Here is a 23,213-nt window from a genome sequence, read left to right as displayed (position 1 = left end):
CTTCCTCAGGGCTCTGCTTGCTATAGCACTGCTCACTCACCAACCCCCAGTGCAGCTGCAATGGCCCCTTTTGGCCTCTCTGGTCTAATCACCAGTCACCACAGGGATCTTTTAAAATCTTAAAGCAGATCATGCTTTAAAATCCCTCCTTGATTCTTACTGTTCTTAGGATAAGACTTAAAAATCCTCACCATGATTTCAAGACTCCATATAATCAGGCCTTCTTTTCCAATTCAATCTCATGCTTCGTACCACCTCTATAATACAGCAATGGTAGCATTTTTTAAATCCCAGAGATTTGCCGAGTTCGCCTCCCTCCCCCCCAGAATAGGGTTTGTCCACAAGCTGTACTTTTTGAGAACCCCTTTCTACCAAGTGAAGCCCCACTAACCCTCTCAGCTTAAACATCATTTCCTCAGACAGGCTTTATCCAACCCCTCAGACTAAATTAGGTCCCATCTTCCTTTTATATCTTGAAGTTTCCTGAACTTTTCCTTTATCTCACCTATGGTAATTGGCAAAATTTATTTCATTAGATGGCAATTTGCTCAATATCTGGCTCCCCATTGTTCTATAAGACCATTGAGGGCAAAGATCATGTCTGTTTTGTTCATACTTCAGACCTGGGACCTGCCATACCGTGTTTCCCCAAAAATGAAACCTAGCCGGACGTCTTTTGGAGCAAAGATTAATATAAGACCTGGTATTTTATATTATATAAGACCAGGTCTTATAGTAAAATAAGACCAGGTATTATATTGTGTTATATATTATATTATATTATATTATATTATATTATATTATATTATATTATATTATATTATTATTATACCGGTCTTACAATAAAAGAAGACCAGATCGTCTTATTAATTTTTGCTCCAAAAGACGCCTTAGAGCGGACGGTCCAGCTAGGTCTTATTTTTGGGGAGACAGGGTAGTGGAGAGCCAGTAAGTATCTGTGGAATGGGTAGAATAAATAGGAGATAAAAGTTCAAAAGCATATTGAAATACTATATAATAGAATGTTTTTAAAACTTAAGGCTATAACTTCACATATGGAAATAAGTTTCTGATAGCCATTTATAGACCTCTAGTTCATGACTAAACCAGGCTTTTGCTATCTTTCTGACATAAGAGATTTTACTATTCTTATTACCAAAGAATATACTTGACAATAGAATAAAATATTTTTATCAGTTTGATAATCAAATATTTATTGATCACCTACTGTTTGGTACTGGTCGAGAAGCTTGGGATATAGCTGCTGGATGCAGCTTATTTTCCTATGGGGGACAGAAAATAAACAAGTACACAGAAAATTTCAGCTCTTGAAAAATACTACGAACTAAATAAAACAGATTAATGGCATGAGTGGGGTGGTTAGAGGAATACCTATTTGAAAAGGTAACATGTGAGCTGAGACCTGAGTGACACAGAGTCAGCTATTGGAAATCTGAGGGGAAAGCCTTTGAGCACATGCAGAAGCGCTGAGACAGGTGCTGCCTGACAGGTGTGAGAAGCAGAAGCGTGGCCAGTGGTCCTGGAGCGCAGCGAAGCAAGGATGAGTACAGCGTCTAGAGTTAGAGATACCTCGTTTAAAGTTCTGACTCTCCCCTTACTGGTTATGTGTCACAACACGGCGACAATAGGAATGTTGCTAAATAAGATGATGAAGGTAAATATTAGTAATAAGATACATTGTTGGTAATTTAAACGTAATTAATCTAGCCTCCATAGAATTTATGTCAAGGAGAGACTAGTAGAGTGAATGTTCAACTAAGGGTTGTGTTTATGTGTTTAATAGTTTACTAATGGATTATGTTTTAAAACAGTGTTGCTAATTATTTACAAACATTCATATTTACCTTGATTTCTCATAAAAGGTTAAAAAGCTGAAGAGGGAACTCTCACAGATGAAGCAAGAATTGCTCTATAAAGAACAAGGCTTTGAAACACTGCAACAGTGAGTATAAAAATACTGAAATTGACTAGAGTAATTCAAACTAATTACTAGAGTAATTCAAACTTTAATACAAAGAAAATAGAGGTACGGACTATGTAAGAGATTTCTCAAAGAAACATAAAGTAAAAAGTCCAAAGTTTCTGGACTAAAAAACAAAAAAACAGTCAACTGATAAAAAAACTTGGGAAAATCTATATACTTTGAAAAGGTCTCAAGTTTTTATTAATCATTGGAGATCCAAAGAAACCAAAGTGAAAAACTTAACTTTGTGTCCTGGGCACCTGCCAGCTGCTGTAAGGCTGAGGTTCGGAGCTGAGAGACGAGGCACAGAGGGACCTCTCTGTGCTCTTCTCCAGGTCTGCCCTGGGTGAGCCTCCTCCCATTGCCCTGGGCCAGGCTGGAGGCGTCCCTCTGCCTCTGTCAGCCCCAGGCGGGATCTGGAAGCAAACAGAGAATGATCTCAGGAGCCCGCTGGGATTGTCAGCAGAGGAGCTTGAGTGAGTTCCTCATTTCCCAGGTGCCTTCTGTCCTTTCCAGTTGTATGCTGACGTCTGATGGGCCCTTGTCATAGCTCGGGCTGAGCCAGGTTAAATGACGATGTAGAGGACAGAGGGTTGCAGGAACTGGAAACTCCTGCCCCATTCCCAGCCCCTGGAAGCCACTGTTCTCCCTGCGAATGAGGCCCAGCTTAACTAAACCCTGACAGGCTCACAGAGACTTTCCAACTCAGTCCCCACCCACAGGGACTCAGATGCGAAGGAGGCAGCTCACGGCTTCATAGCCACATGACCACAGAGAGGGTTGAATGTGTTCGTTATCCCTCTAAAGGCGTTCAGCTTCTTTTGACTCCTGCTATGGTACAGGACTCCACGCACCCAATCGTGTTGCAGTATTTACAGGGATTTCCCTGAGCAGTGTCATGTTCTTACCCACATCTCCCTCAGTAGCAATCTAAGGCAGTAAGGCATTGCCCCTTTTAAAGATCCTGCGTGTTCACTATCCAGGCAGACATAAACTGATTGTTCTGTATCTTTGGATGATGAATGGCACTCTTGAGCACCAGTCATGTGACTTTAGTTTCAGACAATGGTTTTATTTCTTTTTTGCCTACTCACCTCGTAACCCTGACCATGAGATTCTCTCAGATGCTCCCATCCTAGTGGTTGTCAAATCTGACTGTATATTAAGATAATCTGAGGATCGCTTAGAAAAATACCTTTCTGGTCTCTACCCTAGGTATATTTTATGAGATCCCCAGGTGGTTCTTAAGTATAGCTATGCTCTAAGAACTTCAGTTGGTTGCAGAGCTCCCCTAAAAACTGGGCAGACCTAGAATGACACAAGTGTGTTATTTAGTAATTGTCAACATAAAGGAGGGCTTTACGGCAGGAGTGGAGAGAGAAAACAAATTTTGAAGAGCACCACAAAATGTTTAGCCATACGTTAAACATTTTAAAGGCATGTGAAATTATAACTCATGTCACCACCAGGGATTAAAGGTTAGCCAAACTTGCTGTTTTTGTTATATTGATATAACAGTGCTGTATTGTTTCAAAGCAGTTTGCTTGCAAGCAGTTTTTATAGGAATCTAAGGCATGTTTAAGAATCTGTCAATAACATTCCACAGGAAAACAATAGACATTTGTTGTAGAAATTCAGGCATTCTCTTGTAATGATTCTAATCCCTTGAACCAAGAGTAGAAAGATATGATATCTCACATCCGAGACCTCTCCGGGATCTTAACTATAGACAAAATAAAGCTGTTTTCATTCAAATGTTAACCACCGCACTAGTAGAACATTGAATAATTGATTGAACCCAGAGACCACACTTTCCAAGAAACCACGGTCCCGATACTATAAAGGGACTTTTACTTGGGATTATGACAAAATTTATTTCAGGAAGATTTAAATAGAGTCCCACTGCAGGCTTTTGTAACTTTTCACTTATTCATAATAGAATGAAATATTTTTGTTGAATCTGGAATTACACTAACTTAAACTCAAGCGTTTATTTAACTTGGTCCAATAGTTCATACTAGACGATTGAATGTGGTTTTATTCTTTACATTTATTCATTTCAGCCTGTGATCCCCCCAAATTTGACTTTGGCCTAAGCAAGGGTGTAGCTTATATGTAGACGGATACCAAGAAGAAACATATTTCCACTTTGCCACCTCCAATGTTGACTCAAAACTGTAAAAAGGGGAAATGATGAAACACCCAGAACGCCAAAAGCATATATAGATTCTATGAAAGTTCGGCTGTAGGGTACTTATTTTCAAGGGATGTCATACAAAATCATAATCTCTTCTCTTTCAGAAGAGACTAAAAAGACATAGGGGGAAATTAATTATAGGGTACACACAAACCCTCCCCCAATTTTTTTAATTGTAGGGAAAAATGTAAAACAGTATTTCCCAAATTAAGAACCAAAAACACAGTACTTTGTTTTAAAAATTAGCAAATAATGCTAATATTTTATTGTCAGTTATGGTCAAAAGAGAAAAAAGACAGAGGATTAAAAGTGGAGAAGAAAAAGGAGAAGCATGGCAGTAACGGAAAAAAGTAACATTTAAAGTAGAGAGGTTCAAAGGCGGCGAAAGCAGGGGAAAAAAGACCAAAAGGGGCTCCCTGGTGAACGCTGAGCTGAGAAGGCTTGTTCTTGTCGTATTCAACATTCAGTTGAGCCGTGATACCCAAGAAATTGTCATCTATCTTTAAAGCTCTCTGAAATTAAAATTAGCGGTCCTGAAGTAGTCCTGCTTCTGTTTTTCAGTATTAAAGTTTATTTCTGAAAACAGCTTATCTGCTTTTTTATTTTCAAATGATAAAGTTGACTTCTGAATTAAAGATTTGTTTTGCTGTTAAATTCTGAAAGTTTTACACAAATACAAAGAAATTACTTGTGCTTTAGAAATTCACTTTGACACAGTTTGAGACACCTGTATTACTTGCTGTTTCACAAAAAACACAGATTTTTTTTTTAATCAAAATAAGCCTTTGGTCTCAACTAAATTTAATACTTAAGAGACCCAATGATTTCATTGGTAAATCCCTTCCCAAATAAATGAAATTAGCCAATATTCAAAGTACTTCCAGTGTTTTAATCAAATCTTCTAATAGTCACAAGAGCCCCAAGCCTGAGTCTTATTTTGAGAATTGTCACTTTATTAGCTAAGTGTTTAGACAATTTAAGCTAAATTTGCATAAACTTTCTGGCCTTGGTCTCTTTATTTGGAGGAAGTGTGACTAGTAGATCTCTCGGATCCCTTCCCACCCTAAACACTGTGTATATGTGTTTAATTCAGTGATTTCATTAGTTGTACTGTATTATCAAATAACCTTATGATGAAATTTATTTTATTTTCTTAGGTTCTTTAAGACTTTAATTGCCTTGTTCAGCAGCTTAAAATATTTACTAAAATAGCACTTGGGGAAATACATTATCCATACTCTGCACTTGTTTGAGTAAACTTTGTTTGGAAGAGTGAAGAAAGATGGCATTTTGTGTGTGTGCATATGTGTGTTTTCAGTTTGTAGCCGTCACATTGAAATAAATATAAATCATTAAATGTTTTAAACCAAGTGAGCTCAGAGCTCATTTAATAGGTGGCTTTTCTCCGTGGATGTGTCCGAGAAGGAGAGCTGTTGACTGATGGGATGGAGGCTTAAGCCCTACTTCCTCCAGTGAAGCCCAGTCGTGTTCATAAAGAACCCTGGGCAGCATAGGTGGTGGGAGGAACCAGGAGAGTGATAGTGAAGAAATTGTTAAAGCATTCTTTAAAAAGAATTAGGTAATTTGATTGGGCCTTTCAAACACAAAGAATTAGGTTACGTGAAATCCTCTGACGTAGGGTGACACGTGAACTGTAAGGACATTTGGTAGGCAGCTCGGCAGGGGTCATAGATCAGCTCATTGAAGAGCTCGTTATTTAATGGTAGCTGACAAATGAACACAGCTGCCCTTCTGCCGTATTCCTAGGTTTGAACTCATTTAGCAAGGCAAGCAATTTTATCCCAACTCAAGACTATGACAAAAATAGAATGAATACTTTTCAGATATTTAAAAAGAAATGAGAAAATAACTGCATGATCCAAATATTGGAGGGTGCTCACTAGTGTAAGTAATAATCACGACCATTCGTCAAAGCCCTACCAAACTGTAGGCACTGGTTTGGCACAGACATTCTGGCGTGTACAATTAGGCAGCAGTGATGAATCGGTAGCTCCTGTGGCTGTCCAGTGTATCAGCATCTCTGTCCGTCTGTGAAATTGTTTCCCCATGTCCTTCACCTTTCTCAGGATGGGGAGCAGATCAGCATATGATGAGGCTCGAGTTCTGCCAGCAGTGGGATCCCCCAAACAGACTGAAGACAAAAAGACCAAGTCTGAAAAGGATTAGAAAGGGCCCTGGGTATAAGCTGGGGAATGGGAGGAATCTTAGCTAGAAGTGATTAGAGGAGACAGGAGGAGAAACACTCGGCTGGAAAAGAAGACCCTGCTATGTGAGAGTCAAGGAGTAAGACAGTCAGCCAGCAGAGCAATCCCAGAACCGTCCCTTCGTCTGTTTAATTTGCTCTCCGTCATTCTGTGATTTTTCTTCTTTTTCCTTTTTTCTTCCCCCTCTTTTAACAGAATTGATAAAAAAATGTCTGGAGGCCAGAGTGGCTACGAACTTAGTGAAGCTAAAGCCATTCTAACTGAACTGAAATCTATCCGGAAGGCTATTAGCTCAGGAGAAAAAGAAAAACAAGATCTGATGCAGGTATGTTATGGAACATTTTATTTTGTTAAGTCAACTACTACTTCTGGGCCCCCAGAAGCTCTCCTTGAGGCAGAAGTTCACCATCAGAGTCTGGATGGCCCTTTATCATCCCCACCGCATTTCGTACAGAATTTGGTCCCATAGATTGTTCCAGTCGCTAAGGCTGCCTTAGAAGAAAAGATTGGTTCCAAAGTTCTGATATGCTTATTTGAAGGCAAGCTTTGGATGGTCTCTGAGACAGTGGGTGGTGGGTTCTGGATGGAGCCCATATATGGAGGTTAGCGTGCTTGTGCACCCTGCAACTCACAGAAAATTTCATATGGAACCCTGATAAGTAGGGTTATCAAAACCAGTGATCCCAGGATATGTAAAAGGCATGTCACCTGTCTTCAGTAGGCAGAGGATATACCTTGAAGGGATGGGTATCTTATATAAGGAACTTGGAAAACCTTCTACCATCCCCGCTGATTCTGAGGTACTAGCTAGGGGTGGGTAGGGAATGCTGACCCAGCAGGGGAATAGCTATATACAGAGGGTGCCAAAAAAAAAAAATAAATGTGTACAAATTTTAAGAAAGGAAAAAACTGTATTAAAATTGTTATACTCAATATACTCGTATACCGATAACAAAAGATGAATACAAGTCATGTTTGACTTTTGCAATTACAAGAGATGCTCAAAGTGGTTACCATAAGCATAATTTTAATACAGTTTTTCCTTTCTTAAAATGTGTATACATTTTTTTGGCATCCTCTGTAGTTACACTAGATCTGCTAGTGGCAGTAGATCCCCTTGGTACACCTGTATAGTTCTCAACTTACGGATCTTAGCTCCCAATAACCCAGCCTCATGTGGAAAAAACAAAACAACCATTCTACCTTCTGAATATCTCTATTTAGCAGATATAGTCAAGTGGTTTTTTTGAAGAGTGTATCTCTTCCTCCTCTTACCCTCCCTCCATCCCATAATTATCACAAGCACTGAGAATTCTTTGTATTTCAGATATTTTGAGCTCTTTACCTAACTGAGTAAGGATTTAGTTTGTGTCTTTGGGAAAATGTTAGAGCCAATGATGAATTTGCATTCTTAATAGAACCTCTACATTTAAATACCATATTCAACTACTTAATATCAGTTTTCAGAGGGCTACTTGAATTAGGTAAATATTTTTGAACCCATGTAATTTTGCATTTTGGGAATTTTGAAATAATTTGATACTTCTTAAAGTTTCTTACCATTTTTATTAGTGTTTTGTAAGTTTGTTTTGTTTTGGTAGCAATTTATATAAAATTTTTCATACTTTCATTTGCTCACATCCTCCCTCTAAAATAAACTCCGTATTATTAAACCTGGTGCTGGCAGCAGGCACTTTCATTTTTGATTATTCATTTTACCAAACCATACATGTCACTATAGGGAGTGCCGTGCAGTCGACATACAGACGGGCTCTGGTTCGCTGTGAGTACTGGAACTTCTGGGCCTCAGTTTCCTAATCTCTAACATTAATGTGAGCTAAGTAATCGCTCAGGTCCTGTCCAGATGTAAAATGGCATAATGAGAGAAGTCTTCTAAGTAAGAAGTTGTCTGGCTATTCCTAAAATGAGATTGTATTATAGGTAGCCCATGTTTTCATAATTTCTACTACATAAAGTGAGTTGTTCTTATTAAAATAGAGACTTCTTTTTAATGAAATTTAATAAATAAATACATGTATTAAATATAAAGATACCATTATTCGCAGGATGAATAATTACCAGGCTGTTTTGGGAATGTTAAGATAACCTGTTTAATATGTTCTCACATACTTCCCAAGTCACATGTGTGTATGTGCAAAATTATATTCTACTCTTATTTTTTCAATAATTTAAAGTGCTAAGCACCTACTGAAAATTAAGTTATTGTTTTTTTCCATTGAGATTAGCTCTTTAATTTTACCTGGTGGGGGAAGTTTTGCCCTCTTAAATGTTAAGATTTATGAAGTACTTTGTCTTCCCTGCACAGAGTCTTGCTAAGCTGCAGGAGCGGTTTCATTTGGATCAGAGCATTGGCAGATCTGAGCCAGACTTGAGATCCAGTCCTGTGAATTCTCATTTCTCTCTCTCCAGACAGACCCTTGATGCCGGGTCACAAACAAGCATCTCCGGAGATGTAAGTAACCCATGTGGAAGGACTGTCCTTGATGGACCTTAATTACGATATGGATGTGTGTTCTCCCATTTGGCGTGCCATTAGCAGATTTTCAATAAGTTCCCAGTTATTTTCATATTCTATTACTTCTTTGAGTTATGTGCTGTAAAAGTAAAACAGGCACAGATCAACAGTAGGGCCTACCTAGTTGAAAAATTATTTTTTAAAGTTATTTAGTTTCTATTTTATGCAGTTGAAAGCTAAATGATGGAAATTTTGACTCATAAAGGCAAGGAAATTAGTTCTAGTTCATAAATTTTATTGACCTGTACACCCGTCATAAACTCTGAGATACCAGAAACATTTACCTGATATTTTTTTATCTTGAATTTAATGTGTGGAGAAAATGATATTAAAGTCTTTGAAAGACAGACAAGCTTGAATTAAAAAGAAATGTTTTGCCCCTACTGAGACTATAAAGTAAGTGCCTTTTTAAAATGGTGTTCTCAATTTCAGTACCATCTTCTTTAGTTTTTCAATTACTTGTGCTTCCCAGAAACAAAAGCAGTTTACCTTCATTCATTAGCAGAGTTAATTGACTTTTTCCCTTTTGTTTTTTACTAGATCGGAGTGAGAAGTAGATCAAATTTAGCTGAAAAGGTCAGGCTGAGCCTACAGTATGAAGAAGCCAAAAGAAGGTAACAATGGGGCAGCTGTTTAGTTCAGTGGTCAGAGGGCTCCAACAGTGTTTTCTTTCCTAGAATTAATCTTTGTTCCTATAGTGACATCTGCTGGGCACTCCCTACACGTTCTTACTGAGACTATCCTTTAGTTTTTTAGAATGAAAGAGGTGCAGAGTCCCCTCTCTGCTGCCTGTCTCTTCCATTCCCCTCCCCCCAAAGCTGAAGAACAAGAATTAGTAAGAAGTGTGGGAATGAAATTGTCTCCTTCTCTTCTGGAAGAAAGAAGCTTTGAGCTTGTACAATACTTACAATTAAAAGTGGAAAGATGGAAATATACAGTGGCCCAGGTACAGGACTTGATAGCAGTTGATGAGTTGTAAGATAACTAGCTTTACGCACATTGCTTTGAAAGGAAGACCTCTTGCTACAGTCCTTGAAGATACTGAGGTGTCTGTTCCAGTGATTTCTGGGAGAAGGAAGACAGATGCTTGTTTTTCCTTTACCTCATAATCTCCTAGTAAACCCTCTACTGTCTTTTTCTTACCTTGTGACTCTGAATGGGTAAGGCATAAGAGACTTCACCATTCTTATCTAATAGGCAGGCTCAACTTGTTTTCATAATATAGGACACCTTACTTATTTTGAGGGAGAGAGTCATACTAATACTACATCTGATATCATTATTTTCCTTTTAAGAGTTTAAAAATGCTATTGATATATCATTTAGGAATACGCTGGGGGAAAAACTGCATTGTCACCCTGCAAAGGACAGAGAAATTTATCGTGTTTCTCCGTGAGCATGAAAAGCTCAGCTGAGAAACTGCTAGAGTGTCATGGTTTCCTACCATAAAGAAGACGGTCAGATAGCTATTAAAGTATATCCATTGTTATTGGTGATGACGATAATTTATAGGTAATTGGCCAAAGTCCTTTGGCATTATCTGGCCAAACTAATTATTCGATCTCCCTAAATACAGTATTTGCCTCTGTGTATCCTCTGTTACTAATATTTCTTGGTTGTCCGATTTACCGAAAGATCCCAAAGCTTTGCTCCATAAACTATTCACCATGTAGTGAGATTGAGCAAGTCACTTGGTCTCTGTGAAAACATTTTACTTGGCTGATTATAATGCCTATAAATTTTCCCAGGTAGATTATAAATTTCTTGAGGTAAGGAAAACCCATGTACTTTATTGTCTGCTTCTCAGTGCCCAGGGTAGTGGCGTGCTCTCACTGAAGGCTGAGAATTGCTTTGTGGTTTTGTGACCTGGGGATATGGAAGCCTGTGGTGGAGGCTGTTTGCAGCCCTTAGGCTGTGAGCATGTCAAACCTTTAACAGTGAGAGCTCCTGGGTTCTGCTGTAAACAAAGCCCAGGATTTGCGCCTGGTTTTCTGAAGGACAGTGAGTGGCCATAACTCAGAATTAATCTTGGAGAACCAGGCCTCATGCCCTGGGTTCTTTGGGGCTTCACTCAGCTTCCCTTGGATCGGCTATTAACAGTTCATTCCATCTGGAGCTTGCACAACACTTCTCGTCCCAGGTGTTCCCCCAAATCTTATTTTGTTCCCCAGATTTAGTATACCTTTCCAAATAAAATTCTAGATCTACCTAATGCCTGATCACACAAGTCCTAGGTGCCATTCTTTCCTTCATCACAGTGTCGCTGCCAGTTCGATTGGTTAACTCAATCCCATTAAAATGTAAGGTGCTGGTTCTTTCCCTTTTGGTTGCATTGCTGTTCTCTTACCTAATTCCGGGTTTTATTTTAAAGTTACTAGCATGCTGACGAGAAGGTAAATCTCAAGGGTTTATACATATGTTGAAAATGCTTTTTCTTCCTCAATTCTGAATACGTAAAGAGGTGGGCTGTGTTTCTCTGAAACCTGTTTTCTCCTCCAGCCTTTGTTTTATGTGCTTAATGAAGCTAATAATATCATGCTTATTTAGCATTTTGATGATTAATTTTCCAGTACATTGAGACAGTTGTTTATGGTTTTGTGGTGAAAGCTGAAGAATAGCTGATGTTACATCTATCATAAATGCAGATGGTGGGTGAAAATCAGAGGTGCATTATATATGCAGTGCCACTTTAAGGTGGCAATTTTATTTTTAACTAAAACAAGAAACTTACGCCACAGGAATGTGGTACTACTTCCATCTTTGTCCTGATAACACTTTTTGTTCACCTTTTTTCTTCCCTTCTACAACTTCTTTCATCAAAAAGGAAAAACGAAATTCCGCCTTTCTATCTGTTTTTTATATTCTGGTATGTGCTGTAACAATGTCCAAAGTAATCATCCAACATTTTTTACAGGACTACTGCGTCCTGTGCCAACGTCAGTTGTGTTCGTAGTTTATCTTGATCTTGTGCTTATGATCAAAATAGCCATTGCCATTTACCTTGTGAACAATCCAGGTTGTCCTCACAGCCGCAGAGCAAGGTTTTTGATTCAGGTGGTCAGAATATTCTTACTGAATCGGGAGTTCACTTGACCATTTAGTGTGAAGCTCTGGACAGAGTGAAACCTAGAGTCGGGCAAAATTATGAAACCAGTGAAGTTTGCCTTTGCTTTCTCCTCCTCCTCTAGTCCCCGTCCCCTCACTTCAGCACCTGTTGTCACTCTGGTGGTGCCTGCGCTGCTGGAGGTCTGCCAGGTAGTCTGCTCCTGTGCAGCCAAATGACTGTCTACTGAGGAAAACCAGGTCGAATGCAAGGATGTCTGCATGCCAGCTCAATAAGTGGTGTAGACACCAATCAACACCCTGATAGGGAAGAGATTTCACAGTGCACAGCTTAAGGAGAACGCAGGTGGAGGAAGCCAGCCCCTGTCCTCTTTTCTAAAATGGGGATGGTGGAGCCTGGATGTATTAACTGTTTCAATACCCATTGGCCAATCTGCTGCTCTCTCCTCTCCTTTTCCCTTCCCTGACTGGCTAATATCCTAGTTGCTGCCCAACATAACCTGGGGACTACCATTTGAGTAGGGGACAGTGTCTTTTCCTACAGGAACAAGATCTATAATAATGCCATTTCAGGCATCATTTATCTCAGTTTTTTGGTTTTTTTTAATGGAAGCCCTCCAGGTATTTCCCCTGTCACCCCACACAGGCAGTCACACCTCAGGGCTGACCTGCACAGGGTTCCCAAAGCTCTCTGCTTTTTAAGCTTTTGTGTGCTTTGACCTTCACCCTATTTTTCAGATAGGTGAGTGTGCTTACTCATATGTTAACGGTGGGAAAATGAAGCGGTTGACAGCTAAGTATAGAGTTGGGCCCAGAGACTAGGCTACGGGCTGTTGCTCTTACTCATACCAGGTGATCACACCTTGCTCTCGTAAGGTTCACTGAGGAAATTCAGCATTTAAACCCCAAACCTGGCATGGTTTGTGTTTGCCCTTTCTTGGGAGTACTAAGTATGTGCACACCTCTTTTCTCTCTTTGTTTTAGTATGGCCAACTTAAAAATTGAATTGTCGAAATTGGACAGTGAGGCTTGGCCTGGGGCACTGGATATTGAGAAGGAGAAGCTGATGCTGATTCATGAAAAAGAAGAACTTTTGAAAGAGCTTCAGTTTGTCACTCCGCAAAAACGTACTCGAGACGAATTAGAGCGCCTGGAAGCAGACCGGCAGCGGCTGGAGGAGGAGCTGCTGTCAGTGAGGGGCGCGCCCAGCCAAGCTCTGGCTGAAAGGTGGGTTTTCCTCCCTGGGGACAGGACAAGTGAAACCTGTGGGTGGGTCTTAGCTGTGCCTGGATGCCATTTCCCTGGTCTTTGGAAATCTCAGTTGCATCTGTCTTTAGTCACCTAAGACCAGCACAAAAGGACTTTCTTTCTGGAGAGCAATAAAGCATACCCTCCTGCTGCCCCTCAGTGCCAGCTCTTCTGTGTTTGTTAAGAATGTGAAAATGCCCGTGACAGATGCTGAATAACTGAAGAATGTTGACATAAAACCAGGAATGCAGTACCTCATTGACCGAGTCTGATAACAATAGCCATAAAGTGTTGCACTCTGATAAGAAAGATTATCTGGACTACTACAGCAACTGAAGCTTCCTATTCTGGGTTTTATTACTTACAAGAATGCAAAAATGTATTGCTTTTCATTTCACAAGGAAAGGACAGGTTGCTCCCTTTGACATCTTAACAGATCACAAAATGTTCAGTTGGATTTTGTTTGTCCTTTGAAACCCTCTTCTTCTGAAGTAGGTGAAATGTAAATACTAAGCAATTTTCTGATCTCTGTAAAAACGTGTAAAGTGATTGTTTAACCTAAAATACTAATTCTGTAATCAGATCAGCTGGAATATTAAGCAGGGGACCCTCTGTGTGGCAGTTTGACAGGCACACATCTGCACAGGAGGCGTGTGCAGGCCCTGATGACTGATACAGGTGCATACCTGTCTCAGCCAGAGACCATGTAGCCCTTTAGAACCACTGCACATCTTTAGGCCAATGAGTGAGGAGCAGTGCCTGTGCCAGAATGACAGGAAAGAAGTTCACGTTCGTATCATTCCAGGCGACCTGGAAGTAAGTTCAAAATACCCAGCCACAATGCAATGGCCTGTGTATAAAACACCAGTCATATTTTACGTGCTATGTAGCACTTAATAAATGTTACATAATCACGCATGTCTAAAGTACCGAATCCATCTCAGCTGCTCTGCTCTGTAGTATGTGTATCTGGGCAGGGCCTGTAAACAGCTCTTAGATGTGTTCGGGGAGAGAGAAAACAAGCATTTGCTTGTTTGCTTTAATCAGCTTTTACAGGCATGATGTCTTGTTTGTCTTTTTTATTAGGGTTAGAGCTTCAGAAATGACTAATGAAGTAACATTAAAACTAGAGTTTATTCCTAAGTGCCTGGACATTAGCCTTTAAATTTTTGTTTGCACACGTATTATAACTGTCAAAAACTCACATGAATTTTTAGCCACTGTAGGCGATCCTAGATCCTAGGAGTGACCTGTGCCTGCCGGCACTGCCCTGCCATGTGCCATGTGCCATGTGCCCTGTGGCAAACTCCCAAGCGGCGGTGACTGAGCTCGCCCCCTAGTGGTGGTAACACACGTGGGAAAGAGATCGGCTCATTGTGTGGGATCATCATCAAAGAGAAATTGCTCTCAGATGACTAACAGTCATGCAGTGTAGGACTTTTTACACGTCTTTCATATTCTTTCTATGCAGTTGTTGAGGTTCCTTAAAGTCTGTGCTTTTCTATAGCTGATCAGATCTTAACATTGCTCCCTACTTTCTCACAAATCTTAGAGATTTTGTCTTACATCTTGCCAAGATGTTTTAATGCTTTCTTTTTTTAAAATTAGTGTCAGGTGTACAAAACAAATGTAATAGAAATTATTTCTTAATTATAGTCGACATTTTATTGTCTTACTACGTCGACATTATAATGACATTTTGGTCAACAACAGACCACATATACGACAGTGGTCCCATAAAATTATAATGGAGCTGAAAACTTCCTATCACCTAGTGGCATTGTAGCCAGTGTAAGGTTGTAGTACAGTACTCATGTGTTTGTGGTGATGCTGGTGTAAATAAGCCTGCTCTGCCAGTCACATAAAACAGTAGAGCACACACAATTCTGTACAGTACATAATACATGATAATGATAATAAACGACTAGGTTACTGGTTTATGTATTTACCACACTGTACTTTTTATCATTATTTTAGAGTGTACTCTAGAAAGAGTATTTTTTTCAAAAAAAAAAAGATTGCTGTAAAGGGCAAGCTTTTTTGGAGCACTTAAAAAAAACAGTATGTTGTGTTATGCCATCGGTAACCTCATCCGTCTCGTGTTTACTGTGTCTCTTGATTGCATCAGTGTCTCTTGTTCTTGATTTAATCTTGTGTTGTTTTGTACAGTAACATGCTGTGCAGGCTTGGAGCCTGGGAGCAACAGGCTCCACCATGTAGCCTAGGTGTGCAGTGGGCTCAACCGCCCAGGTTTGTGTATGTGTACTCGGTGATGTTTGTACAAAGATGAAGTCCCATCACAATGCATTTCTCAGAACGAATCCCCGTCCAGTGAGTCATGATTATATCGGATTGTTTCTGCCACTTATTCTGAGAAAAATTTTAAAGCAAGTAGGTGGGGGGTTGGGCGGACTATGAGTGTCACTTATTTTTTAATGGAAGAGGAACTTACTATTTCTATAGGTGACATGAAATTTTCCCTAGGTGGAAAGTTCTGGGTGATCTGAATCAGGAGAAAACTAGCAGGTGCTTCTCTCCCTAAGGGGATCAGGAGGGTGGGAGGGTACGAAGGCCCTACCCATGTTTTACAAAGGGCAGCCGAACAATGGTGTGGGGCAGCAGGACCAGTGGGAGGAATCTTTCAGGAACCAAGGTGACAAGATCCTTTCCCACCCAGGAGGACTAGAAGGACAGAGATTGGAGAAGGGCTTAGAGAGACCGGTATGCACCCTCTTGAAGAGACTGATGTCTGAGCAATTTCTTCTCATTCCTGGCCCAGAGGAAGTTGGAGGTTCACTTTCTAAAAAGGACACCAGGAATCTGAGGAAGACGCCCAGCCCTCACTAGAGAGGCTGCGGTGGTTCCATCAGAGGCAGGAATCTGTGCTTGACGAAGGACAGCAACAGCCGCCCTACTAGCAGGGTTCTGTGACTTCCCATGTCTTCTGTTTCTCCCAACGAAGGCGTCCACCCCCCAAAAGGGAGTGCTGAGGAGGGGCGCCGGGCTCTTCAGGCAGCTGAAGAAGAGGGAGCGAGCGCCAGTGCCTGCCTTCTCAGAGGCCGGGATATGGCTGGGGAACATGTGAACAGGAACACGAAAGCCAGGCCTCAGTAGGTCACAGAACCCATGTAATGGCCGGAAGGCAGCGCCTGAGCCGTCGCCGGGAAGAGGGCAAAGGGGATCCATCGCTGGTGACTGGGACAGGAAAAGCTTTGGGTTTTGAATTTCAGCGTGAACCACTAATGTCATACTACAGCCTCCTTAACACACCAGAAAAGCCTTCCTTTGTTTGTGCAATAAATATTTAGTTTTAAAACTTCTAAAGTGCTTTTCCTGTTTCACAAGACATGAATTTTGGTAGATTTTTGGGCTTTCTCCAGACCTTTATGTACCTTCTAATTCAGTTAATCTATTTTGTATTAATATTTTTCCTTGTTGAGTTTTTATTTATATTTAAGAGATTAAAAAATAGGGACTGTACTCCTTTTCAAACTATACCTTTGAAAGCTGTGAATTAAGAATTTATCATGCTTTGAAGTACTAAACAAAATGACAAGAATGACTGTTTTTATTTTAGCATATAATGAAATTGTATTGGTGACACATCAAAGGATAGATGCCTATAAATAAAATGTGGGCATGTTTTTTTACTGCCTAAAACACTACATAACATTTCAAATAGATTGAAAATCAGGGAAACTTTTCTCCAAAGAAGAGTAGCTAATTTTTATATCACCACCTTGCAGGTCACAGTGAGGCTTTGAACGAGGAAGATTTGTTTTGAGGTCTGCAGAGCGCTTTCACATATCCACTCTCCATGTAATCCCTGTAACAGCCTGAGCAAGTAGACACAGTAGGATTATCATCACCATTTTACAGATGAGCAAGCTGGGATCTGAATTAAGTGACTTTCCTAGGGATACACAACTAGGATAGCAAATCCAAGCCTGGAAACCCTGGTGGCTTCCTGAGTCCCGTTTTGCTGCTCTTTGACCACTCGGAATGGGATCGTTTCCATGAGGTCTGAAGACCCTGTAAGATGACCTGAATGACCCTCGTGCAGGCTCCTCGTTACATAAACACCTGGGTGCTTCATGTAGTTTCAGATAACTCATTCAAGTGCACAAGTTTTTGAAAAACCTCAAACGCTAGTGCAGTTGAATTCAAGTGGATGAAATTTCATGATAATCTGGTGCAGGTGATGAGATGTACAAAGGACATTATTTTTATGTCTTTTCCTTGCTTCAAGAGCTTAGAATAATTTTCTTAATTGCTAAAATTCTCATCGAATTTAAGACTGGAATTTTTATCACCAGATACTATTGTAGAATAGCCCCTACCAAACTCAGTACCTAGGATGATGATTTATAATTCTCTCTTATTACTGTTAAATGTTTTAGTAATGCAAGTTCAGTCATGGGCCAGTAGAGTTCTGTAACCTTTCTTAGTTTCTTGTTGTCTTCCTCCTCACTGTCTTTTCTTAACTCATAAGAGGATGAGGTTTTTTTTCACCCATTTAGGAAAATTTTAGGATACCAAATTTTAAAAATTCCCAGTTACGTTTAGATTTGGCATAGATCCCCCTTCATTAGGCTTGGCTGTGGGCCCTTCTGCCTACTTTGCTTCTTGCTGGCGGTTCTGTTTCCTCTTTGTTGAGTTCACATGAATTTCCCCCTGGTGGTACATAATGTTTATATAATAAGAATCTTGCTTTTCTTTTCCTTAAGTTTTCATAGTTTATTGTGATCATTTGAATATATAAATTCATTTCTGTGTCTTTTTTTCTAGATTGAAATTGGAAGAGAGAAGAAAAGAGCTGCTACAGAAACTTGAAGAAACTACAAAATTAACTACTTATCTGCATTCACAACTTAAAAGGTAAACCGATTTGGTTCTCGAAGGGAAATTTTTTCTTGACTACATTGAGGCGTGTTTTCGTTCATCTTTGATTACTTTTCTCTTTATGTTCAGCTATTTAAAAGAAAAGAAAATAGTTATACCAGTACAATTAAAACTTGGATGACCCAACTTAAAGTAACATAGATTTTTTTGGTTTTTTCCAAGGTCATAATTGTAATACATTTGAAATATCTTATGGGAAGAAGGTATCTTTCAGCTTCAGTACACGCTTAGGAAAATGACATTTTCACCACATCATCCCTCCTTTTAAAAAGAGAGGATGAGGGAGATTTAGCCAGATATTCACTTTTTAAATATGTGCCCAGAGAGCAGAGGAACAGTGGGTGAGACCAGGGACTTTGTATAACCTCTTTGTCTTTATAAGACTGCCTTTTTTCCCCTCTCAAAATAATCAGTTTTATTTGTTAAGTTTTATTTGTTAAGCAAAGTAACTTGCACTAACACTTTGTACTGTTTACCCCCTTCTATATTTTTAAATTACATAGTTGCTTCTAGCTATCAATGCAGATAGATTTATCAATAGGTATTTGATTCCCCCACCCTTTTTCTGTAACTTTTGCAAAAGGGGGGTGATTTTGAATAAGAGTAGGATTGCTGCTTAATATTTAGAGATCCAGGTTGAAAATGTTCATGAAAAAAACCCTTGAAATATGTGGTGTCATAGCAAGTTCCTTTTCCCTGTCATTGACTATGTTCCTTTTAGCCTCACTGGGTTCTTCTCTTCTGGAGTCCAAAGAAGCCAGCAGGGGTTGTGCTTGGGTTTTCCCTATCGTAGCAGTTTTCACAGCACGTGCTTTTCTTCCCTTAGCCTCTCCGCCAGCACCCTGTCCATGTCATCTGGGAGCAGCCTGGGGTCCCTGGCCTCCAGTCGGGGCTCTCTGAACACCTCCAGCAGAGGCTCCCTCAATTCCCTCAGTTCCAGCGAGCTCTATTACACCGGTCAGGGTGACCAGATAGACGCGGATTATCAGTATAAACTGGACTTCCTTCTGCAAGAAAAAGGTGGTTACATTCCTTCCGGACCCATCACCACCATCCATGAAAACGAAGTGGTCAAGTCCCCCAGCCAGCCAGGCCAGAGTGGTCCCTGTGGGGCAGCAGCTGCAGCAACAGGCCACACGCCCCCCCTGACCGAGGCCCCCAAGTCTGTGACGTCTCTGTCCTCAAGGTCCTCTCTTTCCTCCTTGTCCCCTCCCGGCTCTCCCTTGGTTTTAGAAGGCACGTTTCCCATGTCTTCTCATGACGTCCCTCTCCATCAGTTCACCGCTGACTTTGAAGACTGTGAATTGAGTAGCCATTTTGCAGACATTGGCCTTGGTGAAAATCAGATATTGCTGGATCCTGATTCGGGAGGCGCATCCCAGTCTCTTTTAGAGGAGAAAGACCTCCACGAATGTGCCAGGGAGCCATTCTATGAAGGAACTGCAGGTAAATGGGGGCCTTTGCTTTCATGTGTTCCCTCTTAGTTTTTTAAGGGAATGATTGAAGGGTTACTTTTTCCATATAAACAAACGGTACTCGTCCCCCTTCTCCTTCTGCGGCTCTTTTTTCATTTTGGCTTCATTTAAGGAGTTTTTAATTGATACACTTAGATATTTTCACATTCCCTATGTAATAATTCAGTCACTAAGTGTCTGTTCTGTTGTCTAGACACCCTCTGTGTGTTCAGCTGACTGGGAACATGCTTTGTGAATGCATTTCATACTTCTAAACAGATTATGGTTCTGAAAAAGCAAGGCAAAGAAGAGAGCTTTTTAAAAAAAAAAGTTGGCCTAAAACAGAATAAAACCAAAGCAATTAGCATACTGGCTAATTAGTACCAGGGTTCAATGTTTAGGTTGCCCAGGGGATTCTATATAAATACAATTTTTGCTTCGTGCCAGAATCTTGCTTTCTGCCCAAAGTGAATTTGGAGAGAGCCGAGTCCTGTGCATAGTATTACCCTGCCATCTTCTGGCCGCATTACTAGTTGCAGCCCAAGAAAAAGAGCAGCGGACTGAGTGCTTACTCCTGCATTTGTACTCAGACAGAAACAGAGGGAGAATTTAATTTTTTTGTATTTGTTCTCCTTCATGAGGCAAAAGCTGTTACTATACTAGATGTGGTTGTGAAGAGGACACCGTGGCACCCTCGTTTGGTGAGGGAGGGGGCCTATTCGAGAGCTAGTCTGAAGTGAAAGATGAAATGAAAGCTCCATTCCTGGCCCCAGGAGCCCTGTTCAGACTCGCATGTGTTACTGTGTGTCCACAACACAGACGAGGACAGGGCTCTTCAGAAGTATTTTCCTGATGTTTCAAGAAGCATGTTTATTTTGTACTTACGTCCTAGGAATTCTAAGTATTACTTAATCGGTCAGTTCAGCCATTTAAAGAGAGAGGAATCCATCTTGTTTGTGTGATTTCAAATACTGAAGACAGACTGCCTGCCAGTGGCCTGGGGCAGAGGCAGAGGCAGGGCACAGGAGACATCTGTATGGTTTTTGTGCCGCTACCTGGCAGGTGGCGAAGGTACAAGTAACGTGTTCCTGAAATAATCAGCCACAAAGAAAAGCATCATGAGGGTGGTGCTTCCGGGATGGTTGCAAGACAGCAAAGCAGAAAGGCTCTGTGGGCCTCCCTCTGCCCCAGGAGCACGGGTGGCAGGTGCTCTCTGCCCCCGAGCCGACCACGCCTGCACTCACGTTTTGGTTACTCCGTTGACTGGCCGTGTTTTGGTGAGCACGTTACTCATTCTCTCCAGTGTGCTGTCGGTCATCTGTGAATGGGAGTGATACGGTATCTACCTTGTAGGGTACTGGGAGGATTAATGCTGTAACCCCTCCCTCTACAGTATCTACCGGAGCCTGGTACCCAGCTCGCAGGCCGTGGTCAGTATTATTACATCTGACAAGTAATACAGACTCCGCTAAACATATTCCTGCTGCAAAGCACTGAAAATGATGAAAGGAGGAAAGGACAGGAGAGAGGAGAAAGCGGAATGGGTTTTGTGCCCTTCTCCTGTGCTTTGGACTTGAAGGGTCTTACTTAACATTTCTTGAACATTTCAAAGCTGCATTTGCTCCTCATGTGTTTGAGGTGTACGCTAGTGACCACTTCTCAACATTCAATCAACTTGGAGGGGCCAGTAAATGAAGGCCGATGCTGGAGAAGGGGAGAGATCAGCAAGAATGTCACTCAAGGTCCGTCGCCCCCCAGGGGCCCTGAAGCCCAGATGTCCTTGTCCTGCCTTGCTCCTGATGCTGGGGCCTACTACTTACTGTGTCTTTCTGAGAAGCCTGTGCTACACACCAGTGTCTCTGAAGCTTCTACGAAACATATAATTACATATGTATATTCATTCCACAAAACAAATAATATATGCATTTTAAAAGTTAAAAAGTCGCCCTAAGGAAAAATATATCCGAGAGCTTTGTTTGCAAATAATACTGAGTTTCATGTGTGAAAAACAACTAAAAGCGTATTTTAAGGGTAAAGACTAATTGCGGGTCAGATCCGCAATGCTTGGCCAATTCAGGGGATGTCTGACCATGGCAGTGACACTGTCCATCGCCCTGAGTGCTGTAGGGTCTTAATGCAGGTCAAGCTGAGTTCCCTTTATAGACATTTTGCTCTGCAGCACCAATCCCTGCTGGATAACAGAAACCAAGTCGGAATAACTACGAAGTCCTTCCACAGTCGTCTCTGTCATTGTCAAAGTCAATTTCAGGCTGCTGTGGTTATTCCTGGGGGTAATCAATAAATCATGTCATCACCTTCACCCCTCACAAAGGGGGGTGGGCGGAGAGAAGGCACTTCATCATCAAGGAAAAAGCATTCCCACTGCCAGCAATCAATCCTGTAATCTGAAGCCTTAAAACTTAAACATCTTAACAAGATGTAAAGTCACGACTCTGAAGGGGGTGAAATGCATACCAATACTGATCCCTGCTCGGAAGCAGGCTAGAGGATGAAAGGACTCCACAGGCTTGCAGCTTATTACATAGGAACACAGCTTTAAATGAATGCTCCTTGCTCACCGCAGGATGCTGGTGTATGAATATGAGTTAGAGATAAAAGTTAAGTGGTAGTTGGTGCTAAAGATTCAGGAGCACACCCACAAAAAATTTTTTAATACTATTAACTGGTGAGGAATTCTCTAAGTTGAAGACTTTTTTTTCTTTACCTTCTATTAGAGTAGTCGCCCTGGAGATGTAGACTATGGCATGTGAGAGAAGGGGAGAGCAATAGGGGCCACTGAGAAGCTTGACGCTCCCTATTACAGAAATACCTCTACTACTTGAGCGAGGCAGGTAGTTTCTTACCCCTTGTGTGTATGGTGGCTGCAGTGAATACCTAAAACAGGGAAGGGGCCAGTGAGAATGTGTGTGATTCATTCCTTCCCTTAAAAATATTTCAGGACAAAGAAAAACCATGTTCTTCCTCGAATACTGAGTAAAATAACTGGTGCCCCAAGAATCTTGTAAGTCACAATGCCCCAAATCATCCACATCTGTTGGTCTGAATAGTAACATCCTTGCTTCTCAGCTGGGAATTTATTTTGGATTTCTCGTAACCATACTGTGTGTGTATTTTATATTCAACTTTTCCTAATATGAAATCCTAATTAGTGCTATCACTCTTCCCTACTTAGATGTGGAAAAATCATTACCAAAAAGAAGAGCAATCCACTTGCTTGGGGAGAAAACCGCTTGTGTGTCGGCTGCTGTATCTGATGAATCTGTTGCTGGAGACAGCGGGGTCTATGAAGCTTTCGTGAAACAGTAAGGGTTCATTTCAGCAGGAGTGCCTTTCATTACACTGTTTTCCCATAGCCGTGCATGTGCATTATACTCCGGGAATGGACTGCTGCCATTAGTCCACTCTTTGCAGTGGTCAGGGCTGTAGGCTTTAAAGAAACTGTGTGCCTGAAAATTTCAGTATAACCAGAAACATGCCATCATCAGCCAGGGACATGATAAACAGGTTGGTGTACTCAAAGACACTGCACCCACTCTGAGACTTAAAATTGATTTTAATGAAAATATTGAAGTAAAGTGGTTAG

The 23,213-nt window shown here is 40.9% G+C and overlaps 1 protein-coding gene across 2 annotated transcripts in view; it reads left to right on the top strand.

Moving 5' to 3' along the window:
- Nucleotides 1-23,213, top strand: part of WWC2 (WW and C2 domain containing 2) — a 168,030-nt gene that overhangs the window by 105,452 nt on the left and 39,365 nt on the right. For both annotated transcript variants that reach the window (XM_033104491.1, XM_033104492.1), the window contains 8 exons: nucleotides 1,884-1,963; nucleotides 6,602-6,731; nucleotides 8,733-8,879; nucleotides 9,483-9,556; nucleotides 12,990-13,232; nucleotides 18,042-18,131; nucleotides 18,982-19,601; nucleotides 22,803-22,932. In XM_033104491.1, the coding sequence (XP_032960382.1) occupies nucleotides 1,884-1,963; nucleotides 6,602-6,731; nucleotides 8,733-8,879; nucleotides 9,483-9,556; nucleotides 12,990-13,232; nucleotides 18,042-18,131; nucleotides 18,982-19,601; nucleotides 22,803-22,932 (1,514 nt within the window). The remainder of the gene's footprint in view (nucleotides 1-1,883; nucleotides 1,964-6,601; nucleotides 6,732-8,732; nucleotides 8,880-9,482; nucleotides 9,557-12,989; nucleotides 13,233-18,041; nucleotides 18,132-18,981; nucleotides 19,602-22,802; nucleotides 22,933-23,213) is intronic.

Source organism: Rhinolophus ferrumequinum, chromosome 4 (genome assembly GCF_004115265.2).
Source record: "Rhinolophus ferrumequinum isolate MPI-CBG mRhiFer1 chromosome 4, mRhiFer1_v1.p, whole genome shotgun sequence".
NCBI lineage: Eukaryota > Metazoa > Chordata > Mammalia > Chiroptera > Rhinolophidae > Rhinolophus > Rhinolophus ferrumequinum.
Note: the sequence above shows the minus strand (reverse complement) of the source record. Positions and strands in the feature narration are given on the sequence as shown.